The sequence below is a fragment of the Oreochromis aureus genome, linkage group 19, assembly GCF_013358895.1.
Source record: "Oreochromis aureus strain Israel breed Guangdong linkage group 19, ZZ_aureus, whole genome shotgun sequence".
Classification (NCBI taxonomy): domain Eukaryota; kingdom Metazoa; phylum Chordata; class Actinopteri; order Cichliformes; family Cichlidae; genus Oreochromis; species Oreochromis aureus.
This window is the reverse complement of record NC_052960.1, coordinates 12,571,714-12,596,915: the sequence shown is the minus strand read 5'-3', so window position 1 is coordinate 12,596,915 and position 25,202 is coordinate 12,571,714. Positions and strand designations below refer to the sequence as shown.

Below are 25,202 nucleotides of genomic sequence, written 5' to 3'. Positions count from 1 at the left end.
ACATTCAAAATGTTTTTCACCAAAAATGTATTCTTATTCTATGATATTTACAGTAAAGATCCTTTAGTCCCATTCAGTTTAATACTATGCCTAAAATGGGTGGATAATTTGAGAGGGCTCTGCCTGCGGGGCGTCTTGGATAATTTTGCTCTTGAATTTCTCATTGAGAGCACTTATTTTGAAATTAGTTCTTTTCTTTTTTTTGCATTTGGCTCTCCAAATTATGGTAATTGCAGGAACGTTTCTGCAATTTTCATAAAGCTTCTTAAAGACCCTCTTCCTGAAAGACTGGGGAACATGGAGTAAAGTTACTTCTTATTCTATATCTGCAAAAAGACACACACATTTTTGAATGAAACAGACAATTCGTGGCCTTTCTAAAGAACCATTGCAGCTGCTTCAACCCTGCTTCAAGTCTTTATGCTATGCCAAGCTAAGTGTCAGTAGGCCTTGGTTTAATAGCACAGCAGATATTGAAATCTTTACATGAAAGATTGAAAACACGTCATAAAAATGTAAACTGTTACTTTACACATGTGAAAAATATGAATATCACACACATTCCCTGCGTAAGTTTAAAGGTTTAACTACAACGAAAGCTGTGCCCTAAAATTTGCTCTCATGCTCACCTGTAAGACTTCGTAGATGGCTTTCCTGTACATGGGCTGCTTGTTGTAAGTTGGTTGGTGAAAGGCATTGTTAAAGGAACTTAAAGGCAATAGTTTCTCTACACAAACCTGTGAAAATACACATAAAAATAAATGATTATTTACACCGCATGTTTAAAGAAATCGTGTTGAGGTAAAAAAACTTTCCGGACATTGAGTTTTCTGTTTGTATTCTAAAGGATCATCTGGCTGAGTAAATAAAACCAATAAGCTCATTATAAAGTCTGTGGCTGTCACTATAAACAGACGTCTGTTTTGCTTGAAGAAGAAAAAAAAAATGACCTAACAGCAATATTAATGTTGGCTCTAGAGACTCACCACTGAGAATTTTCCATCTCCAAACCACATGACCCATCTGGTTCCCTCAGCAGCTCTGCTACGTCCCGTCATCCACCAGGATACGATGCGGCCTGGCCACCAAGAGAATCCTCGGAGCTTCCCCCAAACCAGCTCGCCGATGCCAAAACCACGACCGTCCTGCAGCCAAAATAAAAGACAAATCATCTCCTCTGCTTTGACTTGTGGGCAGAGTTGTGAAACCTTTTTTCAACAGCCTGTCTAGGGATATTTTTTACTTTTGGGATGGTTAGATCGCTTAGATAAAAAAGTTTATATGAAAATCGTGACTGTAGCAACATCACAAATCACTTTCTTTTTTTTCTGAGAAAGCTAAACTCACTATCCCATAAAATATCTTAACAAGGCCAGGGATTTTTATGTGGGAGAAAACTGTGAAAAAAGTATGGCTTATGAAAATAGGCTGAATATTTGGCGAATTAAGTAATTGATTTACACATATCTACTCTAAACAACCGTTAAATTAGTGCATATTTAAAAACCTGTCATTTATTTGAATGCTTCGTTTGCCCTTTAAAGTTTGCAGATGTCAAAATCAGAATTCTTAATAATCCCAGAGGAAATTATGTAAATATCTGAAATGAATACATTCCCAGAACGTGACCGACTACCTTGCATGATAAAGATGAACCCTCACCGTCAACTGGATCCTTTATCCAGTACAGACAGCCGGTTAGCTTACAACCAGACACGAGTCAGTGGGAAAAACAAAATGATCTTACCTCATACTCAGACTCAGTGTCTGGAGACTTGGGGGATGTCTTGTCTTCTCCTTCGATGGCGACAGGCTCAGGGGTCGTGGCCACAGTGGGGGAAGCTGGGTCAGTAGGCTGTTGCTGCTGTTGCTGCTGCTGAGGTGGCTGCTGATGTTGCAGTTGTTGCTGTTGCTGTGGCAGCACCAGCGGCGATTGCTGTTGATACTGAGGCTGTGACTGAGACTTAGTGTGCGGCTGCGGCTGCAGCTGCTGCTGCTGCGGCTGCTGCTGCTGCTTTGAAGGCTGTGGGTGTTTGATTATTGAGACCTCTTCATTCCGGGTCTCTGTTTCATTATCCTCGTGATCCTTCATCGCGTTCATTGCTGACATCTGTTTGGCCTTTTTCTCTGCCTGAAACAAAGCCAAGTGATAACAGAGATGAGGACATGATGCGTGCAGTCACTGAGTTTAAGTAAGTTTAAGCTAGATATCAAGATATCAGGAATTTACACTATTAGAGGATTTAAAAATATATAATATACAAAAAAAATGTATAAATGTGACCAAATCAGACTTATGTATATTAATACAAACAGCTGAAGAATAACTGTGAAAAAAGAAGAAAAAGAAGCCACTTGTGATGAAGCTAACCAGTAAGAGCACAAAGCTACACTTTCTGGATTTTCCATTTGAGGCTGGCTCCAATAGCAACTCAATAACCATACCCTCACATGTTAAAACATGGTTTTGGTATTTATAGAAAAATTCATACCAGCTGTGCAGGATCTGATTTGTTTACACCTCCGTTTTAAATATTATTAAGCTTTAAAATTAGGGACGTGGCCAGTGCGACTCACAGGTGGACGCAGCTGTAACAGCTAGCTATGTTCCAGACTTCACCTGCGTCTCTCATTTTGTGTCTTTTCATGCAACTGTGTGACAAATACTGACTTGCTGTGCAAATAATTGTACCTTTTCAAGAATTCTGTGCACCAGTTTTGGTGAGTGATACTTTATTTATAGCAGCCGTCTTTTTCAGCATGTTAGCACTAGCTAATAACTTAACTAATACCCCACCAACTTGTCAAGATATATAATGAAGCACAGGAAACCCAGGAATCCAAGGTACGTGCAAAAAAAAAAATCAGCCAAGCAATGATGAAACATTAAGATTGCAAATATTTGCTGTCTTAACTTCATTGACTACAATATTCCTCAAAACTCTCTGAAAAATCTAGATTATTTGAACCAAATCCTCATATAGCAAATCTCTTGGCTATGAGAGCAGAAACCCCCACGCTTTGAAGCCAAACATGGGTGTGCGACCCTTTAGCCTGATAACACTGTGTGGTTTGTGTTTGATCGACAACCTACTGAAGTGTTAAACTGAAGCTTAATCATTTACCAACGTCCTTTAAGTGAGTATTTATCTATTTGCAACATTCCTAAACCACAATAATAGGCACAGTTTGACATTTTCAAGTTAAAAAATTAATTGAAAATAAACAAAGGTAGATAAATGATGTGTCACCTGTGCCTCACTTCTAGGCTGAGCTACTGTAATTCGTTATAATCAGGTTGCTTTAAAAACTCATTGAAAAGCCTTCAATTGATCCTGAACGCTGCAGCGGGGATGGACCATACTGTAGTGCAATTCGTCCTGATCGATGATTGGTCAAAAGTCTAGAGTGGAAGAAGGAGAAAGAAGGGGACTTCTGATTGGTCAAAAGTTTAGAGCGAAAGAAGGGGAGAGCGAGAGTGTAGACGGATTAGAAAGATAGACCATATTTCTTCAAAATTTAGCTTCACATAGTTGACTGCCTGTTAAATTCAGAATTGAATTACAGGCAGAAGTCCCGCCGTATCTTAAAAATCCTTGGAGAGACAGAAACCCTCACGATTTTTAAGATTAGGCTAAAAACTTTCGTTTTTGATAAAGCTTATTGCAAGATATGGATCAGGTGAGCCTGAACCCTTCTTTAGTAATGCTGCAACAGGCTTAGGCTGCTAGGGGGTCTTCCTGTTGCTCATTCAGTCTCTTTTCACTACCTGTGTTTATACATCACTAAATCACATTTAATCTTTATTAATGATTAAATATTTCTCCCATCGTGTATCTTTTGTCCTGTCTTCCTCCCGTCATGCCCAACCGGTCGCAGCAGATGGCTGCCCCTCCCTGATCCTGCTTCTGCTAAAGGTTTCCTCATGTTAAAAGAGTGTATTTCCTTCCTACTGTCACAAAGTGCTTGGTTATAGGGGGTGGTGTGATGGGTTTTTTTGGGGGGGGGGTTCTTACTAACCTCAAGGAAATATAGAAGCAATATTTCAAAGAGGTAAAAAATATGTAAAAGTGCCAGCAAGTTCTATGGACACTGTTTTTTTACTCGCAAGGGTAACAATTTGTTACGCAGCCCAGTCTTCCATAAATCTGGTCATGCATGAAATGTTTCCCTCAGATATAGATATAGCCGTACAGAGGCTGACGGATTTGAAGCCATTTAGCTATAGAACATAAGAGGTACGCCTCATTTCTGCTGTGTAAATGCAGAATGGGAGCCTCTGCAAACACGTCTTTATCTCCGTGTGTGAGACCTGTTCATCAGCAACACCGTATACAATAACTCTATAGTGTACAGACCTGCAGTGTAGCGTTCACTTGGTTTGTGGTACCTGACACTGAACCGCTAGGTCGATCAGAGAGGACGAGACACAGCCGGGACTTAAGCCTCTCACAGTAAATCCCCAACAGCTGCACTCATTCTGATGTCTCTCTCTCTCTCTCTCTCTCTCTCTCAAACACACACCCAGTAGAACTGTACTGCAAACACGTGCTAACTTTCTTCTTCCTTTCTTTCTTTTCCTTTGTCACACACAGAATATATGCAGTACCATATGTAAACACGTGCTGGTCATACTATAGGCTCCACGTGAGAGCAGTGCTGCACAGCTGTGCTTACTTTTGCTCAAGTGTTTCTCAGGTTCTCATATCTCACTCAGAGGCTCTGTGGGAAGAGGAGAAAAAAAAGTCAAACAGCAGAGAGGCTGAGAGAGAGTATAGCACAACGCTCCGTCCTCTCCCCCAGTGTGACTAGTAAACAATAGCGCCTTTAAGGGGAGGTAGTGCCGAGCATGGGGAGGGGTGTCGGCGCAGAAGAGTAGAAACATGTGCTCTTCAATCAAGAGGCTCTGCTGTGGTTTATAAATATCTGTACTGTAGTGTGGGATGGATGGTTCAAAGCCCTCGGCCATATGTGTTAGGCCTCTTGGCTCCAGTACAAGAACACTGAAGTTAGTGTTCGAGAGCCCTGCGTGAATGTGCGGTTCCAGTTGGTAAACTGCAAAAACTACCAAATGCCAGTTAAGCTGATATAGTTTGTGGTGGAATAATCTGTGTTGTTATGGGCAAGTGAGGAGGGTAGTTGCTGGTGTAGGTGTGACGAAATGAGCTGACTTAAGAGTAACTGGAAGGGAGGTTTAATGAATTAAACTGGCACTGAGTTTCTTCATATTTGTTGACTGGTAATTGCAGGTATACGGAGTTATCTGTAAAAGCCAATGAAGCACCTTTTTCCTGCATTCTTTTTTGTGTTTTTAGGACTCGGCTGTCTCCATGACTCCTTCTCCTCGTAGCCAATGAGAAAGTGACGCTGAAAATGCCAGTGGGGGGAGGAGAGAAAGTACAGTGGCTATAAGAACCAGATATTTGTCTTGCCCCCTTTTGGGGGCCTCACAGTGTGTGTGCAGCTCCACCAGCAAGACAGGCCCTCAGAGTCTAAAGGGGAAAATACGAAAGGAGGTAGCAGAGACACAATGCGGTCTTTATCACTTACACACGCCTGCCCGTCACTGACAGCTTAGAAATACCAGATACCAGAAATACCATATATCCGCTGTCACGCTGTGCTGAACAACAATACCAAAAATGACAGCAGACATACTGTAGTTGTAAAAACACAGCAAAATAAATGTGCTGAAAACAACTACACAATCCCCCTCCCCCCACCCTCCCAAAAACTATGTTAAATGTTAAAAAGTATCATGCAAGACTAAGCTTCCAGTGATTGCGGACTTTGTTTTGAGCAGAGAGAAAACAGAAGCTCTGCAGGTCCCTGGCAGACTGTGGAGACATGTTGGGCGCACAATAAGGGATAATCGGACTTAGAGGCTATGCTGCATGATACCCTGAGGGCTCAAGGGGTGACAGAGTGCACTGCAATGGAGGAAGAAAAAAAAAGAGAAGTGATATTGGTCTCTGGGGTGTGCAGATGATACTTTACTATCAAATCTGGCAGCACTTGTTAACAAAAAGGTCACTTTTACTGCATAGCTGCAGTCAGCAACTGTCTATTATATGGTTATTAACTTTACAAGTTATAGACTTCTCAGTATTTACGGGTCAAAGACTTAAAAGTGCAGTTGCTGAGATGAAATAGCACTGTGCATGTTAAAAATAATATGATCCAGCTACAAAGACAAAATCAAATCTGATAACAGAGAGAAGCGTGTTAAAACTTCAAGAAAAAATGCCGTTTAGTCAAAGCAATCAGGTATCCTAAACATTAGATGAAATACACTGTCACAAAAATTACACTGAGCCTTTGAAACAACACAAAAGAGTGTGACCTTTGAATGCAGTAGTCTGTCATGCGCAACAGGCAGGGGAGGCACAGCGGGGACTCATTTGTGTGACTGTGTGATGGATAATGCAGTGAGATGTCTTTTCAGTGCAAAGACCTAAGCTTATCTGCTGAGCAGAACTGCAGCGAAATAATAAAAACTAAAGCCACAACAGGTGTAGTTAACTCCAAATGGAGAATAATCTGATCCTAAGCTTTGAAAAAGCTTTTAGCATGGAAATACTTTGCAAAAATGCACAAATGTCATGTTTAGTGGCTACTGCTTTCATTAGGCTGATTTTAGCACTGATCCCCACAACATGAGTGTCCTTGGAAGAGGGGGGGCGGGGGGTCACATCACCCAAAAAATACATTTTAAAAAAGGCCATCTGTTTCCCATTGTATTACATCCTTTTAAGAGATAATTAGGAATTTTACAGAGCTACACATGAATACATAAATCAAGTTCTCCTTTAATCCACAACTGGAGTTGTTAAAAAAAAAAAAACCCAACGAGGCTCTAAAGACACTTAAAATATTTCTAAGTGATTGAGTTTTTACAGTAATCTATGTTAGGAGTCAAACAGAACAAAGTGCACAAAGATAGGAAGCAAAGGGCTTTGAGGCCTACACAACAACTTCACTTCACCCTTTTTCTAGGTGCATGTTATGTAAGGTGAAGGATACCGGCACCGAGGAAATAAAAAACAAACATTTTTTTTAAGTTAAATATACTTCACCTCTAAAAACAATGCTATTCTGACATTTCTAGCTGCTGCTCTGAAGCAGGAAATAGTTTGAGCAAGCATTCAACCCACGGGAAAAAGTTTTTTTCATGGCAAGCAACTTTTTCCCAAACACGGCTAAAGCTCCCTGCTCCCTCTTCCTTTTTAAAGAGACGTTTCCCTTTAAGCCGTGCAGAGCAGATGGTCCACAACAATTCTCGTGGAAATACCTGAAGTCAGCATATTCCCCTCGCTGTAAGCAGGCTAATCAGACATGCACACTATCCCCCTGTGTTATCAAACAAACAATGCAGTGCACATACCCATACACGCCAGCGTGCAACCCTCATAATCCAGTGTGGGGCTGAAGTTTTTTTTTCCACCCCCACTCTTGGCGTAGGAGAGATCGCTTAAAAAAAGAAAGCATGAACATTTCTTTGTCTGGGAATTCAGGGTCAGGTGATTGCCGACAGGAACGCTGGTTGGCTAGAGAGGACTTGCAAAATTTTGGCAAGGAGCCAAGAGGCTCTCTTGCAAGCAGGGTTGGAAATTTGCTGCAAACCTCATCTTCACCCTCATATCCATAGCACAGAGTTCATTTCCATAGCTGGGGGAGGGGTCCTTGGAAGAATGGAGCAGGGAAAAGGAGAGGGAGAGACCGAGAAGTCCACTGTAACACAGGGCAAATGAAACAAACAGAGATCCTGGAGAAAGTGCAAGACAGCCTTTCAACACCGTATGGCCCCTGTTGCAGCAGAATGCAACAGCAAAGATCTTTGTAGCAAGAGCAGAACCAAAATTACGGGATATGAATCATATCAAGAAAGGGCTTTTATGTCAAAACAAATCACCCTTTTATGCAAATGAGTTCAAAGCTTGCAAAAAGCCTGATAAGAAAAGGATGGGGAAGGGGGGGGGGAGCAGGTACATTCAAAATTTGCATCTTGCAAATCCCCGTAAATCCCTGTCTTGTACAGCTACTTCTTCAAGAGAATCCACCTCTGTTTGGAAAAAGTGAACTACCCACTTTGTATTTTATGACATTTCACTCGTAGGACTAATTTGGCAATATTTTCTCTCTGGAGACACTTTTACGGTCCCGAGGAGAGCAGAGGGAGAAGCGAGCACCAGAAGAAATGGAAGACTCCCCATTATGTAACAGATGAAGGTACGTGCCATCACATTACTATGAGGATTAAGTAAGCAATGTGGAGAATTTTACAATGATAAAGGATGATCTATCATCATTCACAGATGATAAATGTTCTAAAAAGAAAAATCAAGGCTAAAATATTTGCCAGAAGATAAAAGAGCAAGCTGTGTGATTGTTCTGAGTGTAGTAAATGGATATAAAATATTGTTTGAAATCTGTTAACAGGTAGCACAGAGGTCTTCATAAAACCTGCGTAAAAATCCCCTCCTTTATTTGAAAGTGGCCACTGGTTCTGGCAAAAATAAGAAAAAAAGGAAGGCCAACTGTACCACAATGCAACATCATCCAACAGTAAAATTAGACAAGTGGAAATTCCTGGTTTGCAAATGCTGTTTGATTCAGCAAGAGTACTATCAGGGACCATAGAAACAGATCATATGTCTCCTATTTTAGCTTCTCTTTATTGGCTTCCTTCTAAATCCAGGAATGAATTTGAAATCCTTATTCTGACTTACAAAGTCCTGAATCATCAGCCTCCAACATATTTTTTTGTATTAGAGCATTTCACTCTCAGAGTGTAGACTAAAAGTAGAATGGGAGGCAGACCCCTCAGCTTTCAGGCACTTTGCCTGTGGAACCACCTCCCAGTTTGCATTTGGTAAACAAACATGCTCTCTAGCTATCATATTTGATAAAGCTTATAGTTAGCGCTGTACTTGGTGACCCTGGACCTTCCCTTAATCCCCAGACTGAATGGCGACCGCCTGGTCAGAAAAAATATATATGTAATTAGTCAAAAAGATGATGACAACTGCTTTGGATGCTAGTATTTCGCTGCAGTCGCCCATACAGAAGAGGTCAACTTGTCTAAAAGCACTCCAACTACATGCTAAACCATAGGGAGTCTGTGAAGAGTGGAATGCAAACAATAAAAAGGGAACCATTTATTTTCACAGTAAAAGTTGCGTCTTTTGAAGCGTATTGGTTTCAGCAAAAAGGGACAACTTTTACTTGAATAGCAAAAGTTCTACTTTTGCACTTTGCAAAAGTAGAACTTTTTCAAGTTTTGCAACCACATGTTTGCAAATCCATGCAACCACATCCACAGCAATCTGTTGCTGAACAAACCAATTAGGTTTTTGATGCAGCACCTTCTTTGCATCCAATCTCACCCAGCAACAGCCAGCAACCTTGAGGAACCACTCAGCAACCTGTCAGGGCATACACATTTTTCTCTACTGACTGGAGATTGGCAGGGGGTTGCCAACCTGTCTCAAGACGCGTGCAACTGAGGCCTTAGTTATGCTGCTACCAACTGAAGCTGCTGGGGGACTTCCCATGATGCACCGAGTGCTTCTTTTCGACTCATGATGCATTTACATGCCACTATAAAAGCTACTTTCGGCTGCCCCATTATTCAATAGGGATTGCTACAGCTGGTTGCTCAGTATGTTTGATTTGGCAATACTGTCAGGGGGGCTTTACTTTAAAATACAAAGCACCTTGAGGCGATTGTTGTTATGATTTAGTGCTACATATAGCTATATATACAAATTAAGTTTACTCTGCAACTGTTGGGCTGAAAGATGAAATGATTGCTACTGTGATTACGTTTCAAAGCAGTAAAGTCGGCTGGTGTTTGTCCAGCAGAGGAGCTCTGACTTTGTCTATAATACGTTCTGCAGCACATACAGCAGAGTACACAGCACAGCTGAGCAGATGGTGGGCAGAGTCAAACAGTGTCTTCACATCAAGTTGTTAACAACCTTACAAATACATTGCTAGATTTTTTTTGAAGTGCATCTATAATACACAATTTTTTCTATTTGACTGAATACACAGGAAGAAAATGGGTTAATATGCTGATAATGACTTTTTTTACTCCTGAATCCTTTCCCATTAAATTATGAACCCGTGCCATATATAAGCATCTGCGAAAGCTTTGAAAATACTACTCTTACAAGATCATCCTCACACTGGACTTCTTTAATTTTTAAACACCATTTTTTGAATCTGAACTTAGTCTGATCTAACCAATTAAAGTACATTCGATATTAACAAAGACAGAGGGAGAATCTGTCCTTAGGAGACTGCGTTGGCTGGCTCCGCTTCAACACACCAAAAGCAGTCAGAATGATGCAAATCGAAATTTAACACATTTTCATCCAGGAGGCATGAATCATATCAACACACCAAACGGATGCGATTTACACAGCTGTGTGTGATTTCTTCTCTGCAAATGCAAGACACAAGAACTAAGCCAGGAGACACAGGAGCCTACTGAGCCAGAAAGGCCTGGAAATCCACTGAAATAAATGGTACCTTCATGAGATATCAAATGACCCATCAAATACACTTGGCAGAGCATGAATGCACTACGAGCTCTGTCTTTTACCCTGGCGGCTTTAGTCAACGCCTGTCACTCATCCTGCCGTCTGTGGTGGCTGGGACAGAGCTGGGGTACTCACCTCCATCTTCCACTTGGCCAGCAACTCCTCTCTGGTCCGCTTGCTAATGTAATAAGGGTCACCAGCCTGGAAGGTTATTCTGGGCATGGGCCTCTGACGAAGGCTGATCTCCCAACCAACTCCCCCTCGCAGCCTGCCTCGACCTCCCTGTTTAAGGCGTTAAAAAAAAAAGTTAGCTATTTGTTTTTGATTCTTCTTCTGAGAGTTTCTGTCATAAGGAAGCATCCAGATTTGTAGTAAAATGACTGATCTGTCGCTACAACCTGCAAATTAAGAATTTAGGTAACAACTGGGTAATAATAAACTTAAAATGATGGGGTTAACTACATTGCTAAAAATATGATGTCTCGCATGCTGGTGATTGGTCAGGCAGGAAGAAATGATGTCACCGTGTCTAACAGACCCAAGGCCAACAATACCGACTTATACTACAAGCTCCCAAGTGTATTTGATATTTCAAATTTATACACCATTAGGTACCATTTCTTTCATAAGTCCAAAGGCAAGAAAACTAATAGCCTCCAGTTGTGTAATGGTGCTGATACAGTGTAGGCTTCTTTGCTCCATTTATGGGAAGGCATGTGGCAAAAGGTTAATGAGTAAGTTTAAAGGAATAGCTTCTCATTTTTGCTAAAAAAGTTCGCAATGCCATGTTCAGTTCAGACCCCAACCGGTTTGAAACTGGTTTGACACAAGCAAGGTAATTCACCCACTTCAATAAATGAAGCTACACTTCTGCAACGTGTGACAGGCACCTCAGCTACATTAACCAAAGAATAAAGACACAACAGGACAGAAATCTTACCTCAGTCTTTAATGCATCACTCCCATCCTCCTCCTTGTGCTCCACATCTAGAGAGAAGACAGTGACACAATGGATGGCCTGAATCATTCATAAGAGAGAGGGAGCTGGCATCGGCTTTCGCTGTATCAGTGTTGAGCTTCAGTGATCTCTCGTCCATCAATGAGCCATATTATACATTTATTAATCTGACCCCCATAAATGACGTGTTTGATCAAATTAAAGTCAAGTTAATAAACTGCTGAAAGATACCATAGCCACTCCGAACATTCGGAGGGCCTGTCCAAATTATGATGAGGATGGAGGGTGGCCAGGATTACTTGCAAATGTTGTGTTTCTGACCTGATATCCCCCCTTCATGAGAAACACAGCTGGCTGCCATTAACATGGCCCCTCCCTAACTACTGAGAGTGAGTTTTGAAGGCAACAGTACACTGCTTCACGTCTGTGACTCTGGGGCTGTATATAATCTCCCTGCCAATCTCCAAAGCCTGAAATGGATCAACACACGAGTCTCATTTCCCTGCAGTTGTCTTGTGTAGATGGAGATGTATGTAGTGAGGAGACACAAAAGCCAGTACTTGTCAACATTATTTGGAAGGAAAAAAAACAGCCTCCTATTTTGTGTACCAAAGCTGAGGAGTGAATAATTTACTTTGTACCTTAGCTGAGTACAATTTTGTCAAAGCTGAGTTTGGGCATTCAAAGATCATTCCTGACTTCACAGCTAACAGGAGGGTTTCACCTCACAGTTCATTCGGTAGGAGTTTTTATTTTTATTTTATTTTTATTTTTTTTCTTAGTTTTAAAAGATTTATTTTCACATTTGGAACTGTTTTAATAAACCCCACTGAATCAATTTAATGGAAAAATAAAAAAGAATAAAAAGAAAACCTGACGGCTGAGGCCAGCTGGCCGCAGTCCAAATGACATCTTAAATTATCCAAAAAATAACTGCAGCGTCATATCTTTGTCCACACATATAAACACACACACCTACACACAGACACACACACTTACACGGTTACCTGCACACACCTGTTTAATAAACTTCTGTTTGATACGCCTTTCCAAGCCTATCTTCAGTTGTCCATTTTAAATATATTGTTTGGGTTTTTTTTAATTCCTTTCCACACTACACTCTTCATGATGGAGTCAGGATAACAGCTGGGGGGACACTTCATACAAATACGCTGCTGCTGCCACAACTCAACTAGTTTTCCTTCTTGGTTGGCCCAGTCATTTGGTTTAGCCCATTTTAAAATCCACTAATACCATTTAGACACATCACTTCATGATGCATTCCTGCTGGCTGGTTGGAAGACACTAAAGAGGTTGAAGCTCCAGTGCTTACTTGACCAATACGTAATGAAGTACCACACGTTTTGCTGGATTGTCAACCTCTCTAAACTACTGCTTATCTCCATACACCTTGGAAATAGGTGAAGCTGTGCCAGAAATGTCCTAAATATTAGACACTGTCAGATTTTTTTTGTCCCAGATAATCTTCGGTTGCAAGACTTCTACGATGGCCAACATTGAACGCCTCTCGCTGTACAACACAAGACCACCATTTTGGGATTCCCATCGTCTTGGACACCCCAAAATTGCAAGCTGGCTTTAACACTGCCAACACTATAGACAAGAAATCCCTCATGCAACCATGGCAATGAGAAAAATGAGTATTACCAGTTTTGATATAATATTTCTGTGGGACTTCCTACAGATTATTAGTACGGTTTACTAGACCACATTCATGCAGCAGTTAAAAATGTCTGATTGCCACTGTACAGCTTTTAGAATATGATATCACACGTTAAATTATACAACAGCACAAAAAGTAGTTCAAATGTAAGTAGTAGGTCAAACTATAACCAGCTACAGTAATAATATAGTAATAAGAATCTTTGTAAACAAGCAAGCGTTCAAGAATTTTGAGCAATGTTTAGATTTTAAGTGGATGAGTCAATCTAACAACTATAGTCCTTCAATTATAAGCAAAAACACAACTAATCATGGATATATGTGGGTTTAAGTGGGCAGAAACTCAGTGTAAAAGCCAAATGTTTTCAGGGTGCTATTTTTGCCAACAAATGAGGAGATATTCATATAAGAAAAGCTCTAACCGCTGTATTATGGCATTTTGATCCAAAAATGCAAACCTCCCCACATTACTACTGGAAAATTCTAGTCTTCTTTTTAAAAATCTGTAAAAACATTCACGCAATTACATGAAATCATCATGCTTTACCCACCGCTGATATATTATTACTGCTCAAGACGCTTAAAGAGTACCAGCAAGTCCAGTGTTTTGCACAGGAAAGAGTGCCTAACTGTACAGAGGAAGTTGCGAAACCGTAAGTGAGAGGTACAGCAGCGGGGTAAAGCTGTCAAAAATGGCACTGAAAATATTTGCTGAAACGTGCACTGAAACCGCAGTCTAATAAAAATGTTTCAAACACAGTAAAAGCTCCAGTTGGGATTTCCCATTAACTTGGCCATGATTTAATGTCTGGGGGTGCACACCAACAACGGCATGTTATTCATTCTTAAAAGGCATTGTTTGCCTGTGTTCAGCGGAGCAGCGAGAGGTTAGCCTGTGAGCATGGATATCACCCAACTGAAACACTAGCCTGGCAGCAGGGATTCATGATTTATGAAAAGTTTTTCTGCCACAGTGGCTGCAGAAACATTGATAAGCAAGCCAAAATCAGCTTCATCACAGAAGCTCAAACCAGAAGCTCGTGTATTACTTTCACTATGTTTAATCTGAATGAAGGCACGTGTTTCTAAAAGCGCCCTGGCTCAGTGATATTACACCGGGGCAGCATACACACAACATTGAGGCAGCTGTGGCCTGAATTAGCATGATGGCACAGCCAGAGTACACATAACTAGCCGCTGTTTTAAAGCCCAAACACTATCATAACACTTGAGTCCTAAGAGGTTAAGGACAACTTTTGATGGCGTGTTTTCTGCACAGCCAAAACTGGCTTGTTAGTGAAGTACCCTGCAAACCTGTCCAAACAATAGTCCGCTCTCTTAGCAGCCTCTTCAAGTTGGTTCCATGTGTGGCTGAGCTTGCTGCACCGCCACCCTCCCCCCCACACCCTGACCCCACCCCTCTCTACTGGTCTCCTTGTCCTCATCGGGAATAAGTGACTATATAACAAATCGGTGAGGCATGCACACTGCCAAGGTCAGTGGGTTTGCATGAGGAGCTGGCTAATGTTGCCCACAGAGAGTATACTTTGCCAGTTTGAGTGGGTTCCAGCTCTAGTATTGCTGGAGCTCAGTTTAACTCCTGCTGGAGCTAAAGTCCTTCCTGTACCCTCCAGATGGATAACAGAAACCCTGTTTAGCTGACTATCGATCGACCACAGTGCCCCCCACCAAGGTCTCTCCACTCTAAAAAGGATAACACATTTTAAATGTTTAGTTAAAACCTTAATAAGCCCCCTGCATGGATTGTTTTGGGATTTTTTGCAGTCTGATATGCTGTTGAGTATAATGCAATAAGGTAAATGTTAACATCATACATGCGCATGCATGAGTATTTGCATAACCCCTTCCTGCTTTCACATTGCTGTAAAATGTGACCGTCCTTTCTCCATGTTGATAAACAAAAATCTTAAAATCTCAAGCAAACTTTCTGCAGTATCATCCCACATAGCTGCTGGTGCACACCATGATGCAGCTATGTCGCTAACATCTGCTGCAGATTTTGAAGGACTTGCAGAGTGCTTGCAAACCTCTACTCTGAGGATCTGATTGTGAAGGTTGTTTGTTTGACTTTGTGGCTAACGGTGCTTTATCACACTACCTAGTTCCTCTGTCTGACAAACTGGGTGACATGTCGACAACTGGTCTTATCTTGTGAGGGAAACTTTGCTGAGACCTTTCATTTCTGTTACACAGCTAAAGTGGAAAGGAATGCTTAAGGGTTGTTTCCTGCAAACTACCACATTTAACAATTCGCTCTAGATTATCACGGCACAGGGCTCATTAAAAGTGGTTATCGTGGAAAAGAGTGCTGACAACCCTTTCAAAATTTTAGAGATTAGGTCATTCTTTATGTGGTCTTTATGTTTAAAAAATAATTAGAAACACATTTGTCACTGAAACACTGGGAATTTACAAAGCTGCTGTTAATTTTCTGAGTTAGCATGCTCCTATATTAGACTAAAGTTGTAAACAGTGCTTTAATGTTGCACTTTGCACTGGTTTCAAATTGGTGTACTCAAAAAAGACACATTCTTTGAACAGAGGCATGAGTAACACTTTTTCTGACAGTAATATTAGCCTTTTGATAGACTGGTCAAGTGCTTTTCAATAGTTTTAACTTCATGCAGTCCCTTATAGTATACTCCCTAATAGTTTTCACTTCATACAGTCTACTTTTAAGGCTTCTCCTCACTGTAAAAATTAGATGCGGTGCATTGATTAGCGCTGTCACCTCATAGCAAGAAGGTCCCAGCTGGGACCTTTCTGTGTGAAGTTTACACATTCTGGGTTAACCGGTAATACTAAATCAGCTGTGGATGTGAGTGTAAATGGTTGTCCGTCTCTGGGTCTCTTCCACAGTGTGTTTTTTATCCTGTCTTTTGTCCAGGTCACAGCAGACAGCTGCCCCTCCCTGAGCCTGGTACGCTGGAGTTGTTTTCCTGTTAAACGGGAGTTTTTCCTTACCACTGTTGCCAAGTGCTTGCTCATAGGGGGTCGTCTAATTGTTGGGGTTTGCTCTCTATTATTCTGAGGTCTTTACCTTGCAATATAAAGCGCCTTAAAGCAACTGTTGTGATTTGGCACTATATAAAAAACTCAGTGGAATTAAATTGTCTCACTGTGTTAGCCCTGTACCAAATTGGCAGCCCGTCCATGGTGTACCTTGGCTCTCGCCCTATGACAGCTGGGATAGGCTAGTTCTCCCCACGACCCTGAATCAAATAAGCGGAAGAAAATGGTTGGCTCAAAACACTTTTATGATTTATCACAGAATTACCATCATTAAGGTAGAAATGTAGATTTCCATGCCATCTGCGTCCCATGCTAATGGTGAGCGGCACTGGACTGAGCTTTAAGAAATCTGACCCTTTTTCACCTGCAGCCAACATGCATATTCCTGCCTTTTGCTTGGAAGTGAAGTAACAGATCCTAGAAGCACAGATCAGGTGTATGCAGAGTGCAGACTCAGTTTGTAAAGAGTTCTGGGCACAAAGCCATCCACCTGGCAGGACCCCCGACAGGGAGGTGGCCACAACAGAGACCTGCCTGCTCCCAACAGAGGCCCGTTGCCAGGAGAGAACTTGCTCCTCCCCTCGATTTATTTATTGCACTCATCAAGGTCATAGCCAGTGTGTCTGCCGACTGAGAGCGGAGCAGGAGAGGCACGTGGCTGAGGGAGAGATAGGACAAAAAAATGGAGTGCATGTGTGCTGTGATGGGTGTTTTGGGGGGGCTAAGTGATATGGTTAATCTCCATCTTGGCCTAAAACCTACCTGTCAGCAGTATTTTCTCACAACAATGCCCCACTGATTTACATCGCTTTTACATGGTTGTTTTATCCTGGTGCACTGCGACTGGTGCTGACTTAGTCCAACAGAACAAAAATCTGATCTATACAAAATAATTATATTTGCCATAATTATTTCGTCAAATTATTCCCTGAAAAATAAATATTTGAGGCATTCTTCAGTACGTTTACTTTTTGTCCTAATTTTCTTGCATCCCTCTATTATAAACGATTTAATCCTGGTAATTTTAACTGTTAATGTGACCATATTTTCAAAATGAACATGAGTAGAGTAATAAATTACATGCACTAATCATTTTGTCTGTTACGTTGTACCTCCCAAAGTCCAATAAATGCAGCAAACACTCGCACTCGAGACGCTGGCAGCAGAAACTACTTGTGCATGGAGAAATTATTAGAAAAACTGAACAGACAGATTAATAAATAATTGCTTCTTTAATCTAAAACTGCACACTCGGAGCAGAGCCTGTTCTTGTCTTATTAAAAAGTTAAACATCTGGGCATTTTCCCTAAATTTTTAATTAAGTGTTGTCTTCAAGATTAGTTTGTGAATTCATACTGTCAGAGCTGCTGGTACATGTAGTCTGCGTTTTGATGTTTTAATGAACTGCTGGATGAGTCGAATCCTTTGGGGTAAATTAAATTTGTATTCTTTTATATCCTACTAAAACAGCACATTGTAATTAACTTAGAGGATAGCATAATAAATGTAAAGTGATCCACTCTCCTTTTCACTACATTATCTGGTAATTATCCCTTTCTTTTTTCATTACAGTGGCAATTTCATTTTTGTCATATGGAGCACGCTGAGCTTTTAAATGCCAACTGCTTCTGCATACTGAAAGCATTTGGTAGCCCAAACTGAGGCAAAATAAGTGACATATTGCATGCATAACATTCTGCATATTGTGTCTCGCATAAATGTTAACAGTACAGACATCATTACCGATTTGCTTTGCAGACTAGTCTTTGCAGCAGCATGAAGGCACCTCTTCTAGCTCAGTGTTACTAATCCTGGCAGCATCAGTCGACCTACTTGGTCTGACATCCACTTACAGTTCATTACTCAACATCTTGTACTTGTCACACGCCCAGGATTTTTTCTTCCTGGAGCCACACAAGACTGATCAAAAGATAGTAAACCTCAACTAAAAACTAAACAAAAAACCCCAAATGAAAATGGCCAAAATCTTACATTTAGTTGGGCGCTCCAGTTTCCGCCTCCCTCGTTTCTTGCGCGGCGTCATCAGGCAGTCATCATTGGCTTTCTCCAAGTCCTGTTCTTCCCGGCTGGACAGGAATCCATTCTCTTGAGGATGACTCAGGCTCTGGCCCTGAGAGCTGTCCTCCGCACGGCAAGAGGAAGGGTCTCTGGGAATCCCATTCTCGACTTCCCGCTTCTCCTGTTTCGGGAAGCAGGCATCAGGCATCCTGTCTCTGATCCCGCCCATGTCCCCATTGAAGACCTGTGCCATTGCCATAGTGTAGCTGTGGCCTACACTCGCACTGTCTTTAAGAGAGCCACGGCTCTCAACCTGCAGGAAGGGAAAGGAGAGGTTGAAATGTTAACATCCTGATGATCGATCATCCTTAAAGATTCTTACAGCTGTATGCTACAAATTGATGTTTTGAAGTGTACAACAGTGTTGTGCCTCAGCAGTCATGAAATATGACTGGATAGCTGGCTGTGAGATAAACACAACCTTTCTGAATTTACAACAAATCATCCAGTGGATCTGAACGAACCACAATAAAACAGTTGGCACTATCCGTGTCAGGATAAGCACTTTTCAGGGGTGGCTAAATGGCCTTTTTCAAAGAGAATGTGAATTAAAGCATTCATCTCTTTCATATTAGACAAGCCTAATTAAATTTCCTCCGCTCTCTCTGGACAGAATCAAACATGTAGCTCAGCTCCGCACGTATTAATCAGTGAATTATGGCAAACTTATAAACTTCAAAGCTGTGCCAGTAAATGTGCTGTACAGCCATTAACTTGCAAGAAGGGAAGGGATTACATTACAGTTCATCAGGTACACTAGTGCACTTTTTGTAGTCATGTATTCATCATTACAGCAGCACGGAAATATGTTGAGAATGTTGGCTGTTTGACAATGGGAAGGCTTTTTCTCCGGCCTGTTTGGAACGCCCAGTCAAGTATTTCATTCTATAAAGCGGAGTAAATTCAAATAGAGCTGACCTGAAGCTGAAATAAGTTTCAATGGCAGGAACTCAGTTATCAATCCTTAAATAAAACACCAACTATCTTAGAAGACCTAGAAAAGTCCTAAATGTTTGAAGCAATGTAATAGTGCCTTTGCTACTGCCTAAAAATAGCCCTAAAAACAGAGTTAGTGAGACAGTCCCACTACAGGGTCACTGAGGGGAGAAAGTGGAGCATGACTTGTGAGATTAGACTGTCAGCAGTTACGACAGTATCTGAAACTTTCATCTGCAGGTATTTACAGAAGTTTGCATTTGAGGAAGGGGGAAAGCAATGCCTCAGGAGGCTTGCCTGTCATCGGACGACGTTGAGCAAAGATCCTCTCCAGGAAGGTAAGGATCAAATCCGTAATCTGATTCTTACAGACTGAATAAGCAAACACAACTTAAATCAAGTTTTAATGTCTGTGTAATGGATGCAATGCAAATTATGAGTAGCAGACAGGCAAAAGAAAAAAAAAAAAAAAAGCTTCAGTGGAAGTTGCTCTGAATCGTAAAACAAATCTACAGCAAGCCAAAGTCGGTTTCAAAGCATTCTTCAGAGGCCGCAGAACTCTAAACGACTTCATCATTGTAGTAACTGAGAACAAATTAACTGTAAACTGAACAATTGCACTCCTACAAAGAACAGCTCTCCAGTAAATCTGCTTGACACGATGAATGAAAACAACCCAGAGCTCAGACATTATTAATATTCTGACTCAGTTCACTACTAAAAAACGAGGTTACAGTATGTGTGTGTGTGTGTGTGTGTGTGTGTGGGTGTTAAGCAAATATTACACATGCAAAAAAAAAAGAAGTAAGCAAAGAAAAGAAAACCCAAAAAACTCATATGCTCAGATGCTCAGATGCTAGCAACACACATAACTCACAGTGGAAGAATTACGCAACAGATTTGTGACATAGTTAACAACATGCGGCCCCTGCTACAGGTCAAAAGTCACAGTTGATAAATCAGGCAGCTTAGACAGAGAGAGAGGTTGAAAAAAAAAGACTAACTACCTCAACCAACTTACTGCTACAACATTACACTCACACGCCCTCATAGAACTAGGTGCAGTAATAATGTGATTATAAAGGTTTCTAAAAATACACATTGAAATCAAAATTAAATGCAGATGTACACCTGAAAATATGAGCTGATAATTCATTTCACCGGCTGATAACTTCTTACGTTATTCTATTAACAGCAACTGGAAACTGTTAAATGAATAGAGGGATTTTGCTGCCTTTCTACTTGTTATTATCATTGTTTGAAGCTAGCCGAACAGCAAATATTAAGATGTTGATGGGAGTTTTTCTTTATTTTCTGTTTTTTTTAATACCACTCCAGTGATTGATCTGTTTAACAGAAAACTAATCATCACATTTAACAGGCAACAGGCGTTTTCTTGCAGGCAAGTTTTTGTTTGGATTTTTTATATTTTAGCCTGAAACTTCAGAAATCCATCAGTTCAAGTGAAACTAGTGCAGTGCAGCGATAAAAAAGCTGGGTGCCCTAAAAAAGAGCTTAGTCATGTTACTTTGTTCAGGCAGGTTTTCTAAAGGATTAGCTCAACATCTTTTCAAACAAAACCTGTTTATTCACGTTCCTGCCAAGTGCTACGTTCTCATGTCTGTACAATAAGAATTAAGCTATAGCAAGTATTTTATCAAAAAGACTTTACACACCTTATACAAACTTATTCTATACATATAATATAGTCAGTATATAAATGGCTATCTGTGTACAGCTCCTAAGCTATGCTAACATCCTGATGACTTTAGTTTCATACTCACTTTGTTACCTAGTATATTAATCTTGTCACTGAACACTGAACGCAAATATATGTAAAGATCAGAATGAGTGAGTATGTACACAATAAGAACAAAAGTACCGGGCCACCTACAAATGAAACCTGGAGGCTCAACTATGATATTAAAGCCAGAACTCTGCAGCATTTGTGACTCGTGCGCCTCAGCGCTCGGTGACCCTGCTCTACGGCTAAGTTGCTTTGGTTACTAAGAGCTTCCAGCTTACAAGTGATTGTGGAATATCTCAGAGGGAAGAAATTTCAAGAACTGATATGTCGAGTTCACTTTGGAGCAATCACAAATGTTTGTAAGGGCAGATTGCATGGCCAGGCGCTTGATTTTATACACCAAAAGCAGTGGGGCTAAGATTCAAAGATTAAGAGGTTCGAGCCAATACTTTCACCCATATAGTGTGCATTGATAAAATACATACACTTTTGTAGAAAGGACATTTCTGAGAATTTCTCTCCACTGTCTTTGTCCATGTGGGTAAACGCAACATACGAAGAGGGCTAGAGGCTTGTTTACGCTATCCTTTCCAACAATTACCTTCTGTTTTCACTCAGCTTTTGACAATTTGCATGGAAAACAACATTTTAAAACCAATGTTCCATGTCAGCCTCTTTTCAAAAGAGTCAAACAAAAGAATTAAAAGAGGCTTTCTGACAGCATTTGAAGTTGGCCAATCAGGCATTTGAGTGACTCTTTTATTCAGAGAATAACAACAACAACTGTGAAACATCTATGTGAGCAGAACGCCTGGTACACACGGTCAATGCCCCACAGCTGTGAAAACACTCAGTGAGGCGCCCCGATTCTGCGTACGGCTTTTCTTAATCAGTTATTGATACCACCCCTCAGCTTCTTTAAATACAGGGGCACAAACCCTCTGGCATATCCCCTCCAACCATACATTATCTGTAAATATTTGTCTAATCCTTTTTTTCCTTTTTGGTTTGTTTAATTGCACAGTGAGAGTTAATTAAGATGATTTTCAACAGAAGCTTATGCAAATGATAACATCTCAGGGAAAGAAAAAATACCCAGAAACACGTTGGCCCTTAGAGTCATTATTAAATCGGAGCTTTTAACTACACAAGGCATCACAAACAGACTGCAAATGGTGTTAGTGTAGTGCATGCATGTATCTTGGAAACAAGGTTCAAGAATATGTCATGTTTATTCATGAGTACAAAGGAGTACACGTTGTGTCTTACAGGTTAACAGATTTCTGAGGGTAAAATAACACTTGTTTTTCTACTGAAACTGCTTATAGGTGCCATGTGCAAAGACAAAACAAGAGCTTTCATTATAAACTGGTACATGCCTAAAATAATGTGGCGTACAGATAAACGACTACTTGACGATGAGGCAAAAACACGGCGATGGGAAGATGTGATAATAATTCAAACTCGGATAATATCGCACATTTTTAGATGGGCTTTCCTCACAGTCATTTCCGCCATTATAATCTTTCTGCTTGAATGAAATGATGAGATTCACATAGTACATCGAGCTTATAAATACCAGCGAATGAAACCGAATATGGCCAGGTGGGATTCACAAGAACGATCATGTTGAAACTGGTAAGATGGTTAAACACATCGTTCTGACGATGCTGGAAAAGGGCTGAATCTTCTGAAACCAACAGTCTGACAAGCACTTCACGCGATGACTGGCCAGCTACAGTATGTGAAGGTGAAAAGGCAGCCATCTGTCCTTCTGCCTTCCAGGAGGGTTTCAGTTCAGTAGTTTCAGTTCTGAAACAGCAAGCCTTCAGTCGTGGTTGGACAGCTTGAACCTTTGAAGTACCCATTTTGAGTTCTAAATTTATTTCTTTGCAGGTTTTTTTTTCTTTTGACATTTGACACTGAAGGCAGGAAACGACGCAAGTCAGCGAGGAGGCTGATATGTGACAAAGAGGAGTGGCTGTCTCACTCAGAGATGAATTACAACAACAGCAACAGTGAACATTTGAGCATTTGGTACATGTGGTCAATTCCCCCACACAGCTGTGAAAGCACTTACTAAGGTGCCTTGATTCGGAGTAGAGTGTTACTATACCAGGTATTAATACTAACTCCAGGCTGCTTTAAATTTACTTACACAAGCCCTCTGGCACATCATCTGCAAATATTTTTCTAATCCTATTTTTGGGTTTGTTGAATCAGACCTAATCACTGCAAAACAAGTATGCACGCGTGGACAAATGTAATTTGTTTAGACATGTCAACACTCACTGAAAACTGCTTGCGTTTTCTTCCAGGCTTGCTACTTTTAGGTGACTTCTCCTCCATCAGGTCCGAGTCCAGTATTGTTCTCTCACCCTATCAAGAAAAAGAGCATCCCACAATTTAGACAGAGTACCTGCAGCTGTTTGGGTAAAGATGCACATAACACTGAAGGATTTAATTAGTGCATATTTGTGTACAATCAGCTAGATGGCAGTTTCACCTCCACCAAAGATGCAGCACAAGTGATACTAGATCTATAGGAAACAGAGACAACTGCACTACAGTGAAACACTTGAACATTTGGGAGGACTGCAGCAGGTCCTCCAGTGTCTTTGATTGAGTGGACAATGAGACAGATAGAAACTGAATGACACATTCCTTTGAACTAGGCTGAAGTGAAAGCTCCGCGGACGCAGCGCTGACCTTCCACAGACAATTCCCTCTTGACACCGTTACAAAGACATAGATCGGCCCCCACCTTCCCCTGCTGCAATTTCCCTTTGATTAATAAAACTGTCTACCCCCATGAACAAAGCCCCATGTCTGCCATCACCAAGTACCCCTGGGGTTGATGGGAGAAAAGATGATCCTAATGTAGATGCTTTGAGTTTCAATATTGACTGAATAGAACCACCAGTACCAGGTTTGAATGCAAATGAGAGTGCAACGCCATTCCTGACAGCTGCAGTGGGGGGGGTGGAGGATGGAGGGCCGGGTCCTTATTAAATTCCTTCAGTATTGAATGGGAAATTCTATCAAATTGAATGTGAAATTCCATCAAAGATAAACGGGGTCTCTCCACTGTAGGCATTCTGCAACCTCTGCTGACATGTTGATAAGTGTATGTATATCTAATCTCTAGTGAGATGGCGTAGTACAACATGATAAAATGTTACTATGAGATAGTGCAAGCTTTTGTCTTTATATAATGGGTGGAGTTAAGTCTAGCAAGAGGAGTTACTGAATTACGGAGGTAAAGTGGTGTAAAACATTAATAACTTCAAGAAGCAGCAAACCAGAGTAACAGCAGTCTGATTTAGTGTATTTCAATATGACACAGAATTACTGCGCTATGCAGACTATGGACCCATTAGTGACATATTCATATCCATCCCTTGGAAGTATCAAACTGCAATTAAAGATAAAAGCAATTATGGCATTCCTTTAACCTTTGATGTTGGATCTCAGTGCTGGGATTTATTTCATACCTGAGCTGTCTGCGCTTCATCAAGAAGGTGATGCCATGAACACAATCCTTCAGCAATACATGGAGTGGAAGGCTGCGACGCGTTCATGGATAGAGCCTGGTGGGTTTTCTATGTATGGCTTATTTAGGGAGTCATAAATACACAAGAGTGATTGTACAGATTACAAGTTGCCATTTCAATTCCGTTTATGTGAAAAAGTGGCGCTGGCATGAATTCTCCAACTTTCCAAGTGGCACGTTGACTTGAATGGGCATTCCAGCTAAATATTCAGAGACTGGGAACTCTGGGTTTCTGACTTCCTGCTTCCAACAGAATGCATGATAACTCTGGGACTGAAAAGCCAATCCAAGGTGGAAATGCCTTAACCTTAATTATTTCACAATGACCAGCAGGAGGCGACTCTTGTAGTTGCAAAAAAGAAGACTTGCTGTATAATCTATGAGTAAGTGAGCCTACTTCTCACTCAATTTATGACCTCAGTAAACACTCTCCTACTGAGTTTATGACCTCATTCACTCATTTCGGGTGCTGTTTAACACAGCATGACGTTCATTTTTTTTAAATTATGGTTCCATTTACAGTAAATTAACAATAAAGCAGGGTATGCTTTAGGATTTATTGCTGACCTATAGAGTGGTATTTTGGGGGGGGATTGGCTGTGGCTCAGGAGGTAGAGTGGGTCATCTATTTTTTGGAAGATTTAATCCCTGATTCCAACTCGAAGC

General features: G+C 41.0%; 1 protein-coding gene across 4 annotated transcripts in view; it reads right to left on the bottom strand.

Moving 5' to 3' along the window:
• The window catches only part of LOC116310324 (DNA (cytosine-5)-methyltransferase 3A-like), a 44,118-nt gene that overhangs the window by 14,493 nt on the left and 4,423 nt on the right, over positions 1 to 25,202 (bottom strand). For 2 of the 4 annotated variants that reach the window (XM_039603759.1, XM_031727088.2), the window contains exons 3-9: positions 23,276 to 23,362; positions 18,214 to 18,553; positions 11,488 to 11,534; positions 10,683 to 10,829; positions 1,748 to 2,131; positions 987 to 1,145; positions 630 to 737 (exon numbers count right to left, since the gene is read on the bottom strand). In XM_039603759.1, coding sequence (XP_039459693.1) covers positions 630 to 737; positions 987 to 1,145; positions 1,748 to 2,131; positions 10,683 to 10,829; positions 11,488 to 11,534; positions 18,214 to 18,553; positions 23,276 to 23,362 — 1,272 coding nt within the window. The remainder of the gene's footprint in view (positions 1 to 629; positions 738 to 986; positions 1,146 to 1,747; positions 2,132 to 10,682; positions 10,830 to 11,487; positions 11,535 to 18,213; positions 18,554 to 23,275; positions 23,363 to 25,202) is intronic. The other 2 variants (XM_039603760.1, XM_039603761.1) reach the window with 1 other exon arrangement.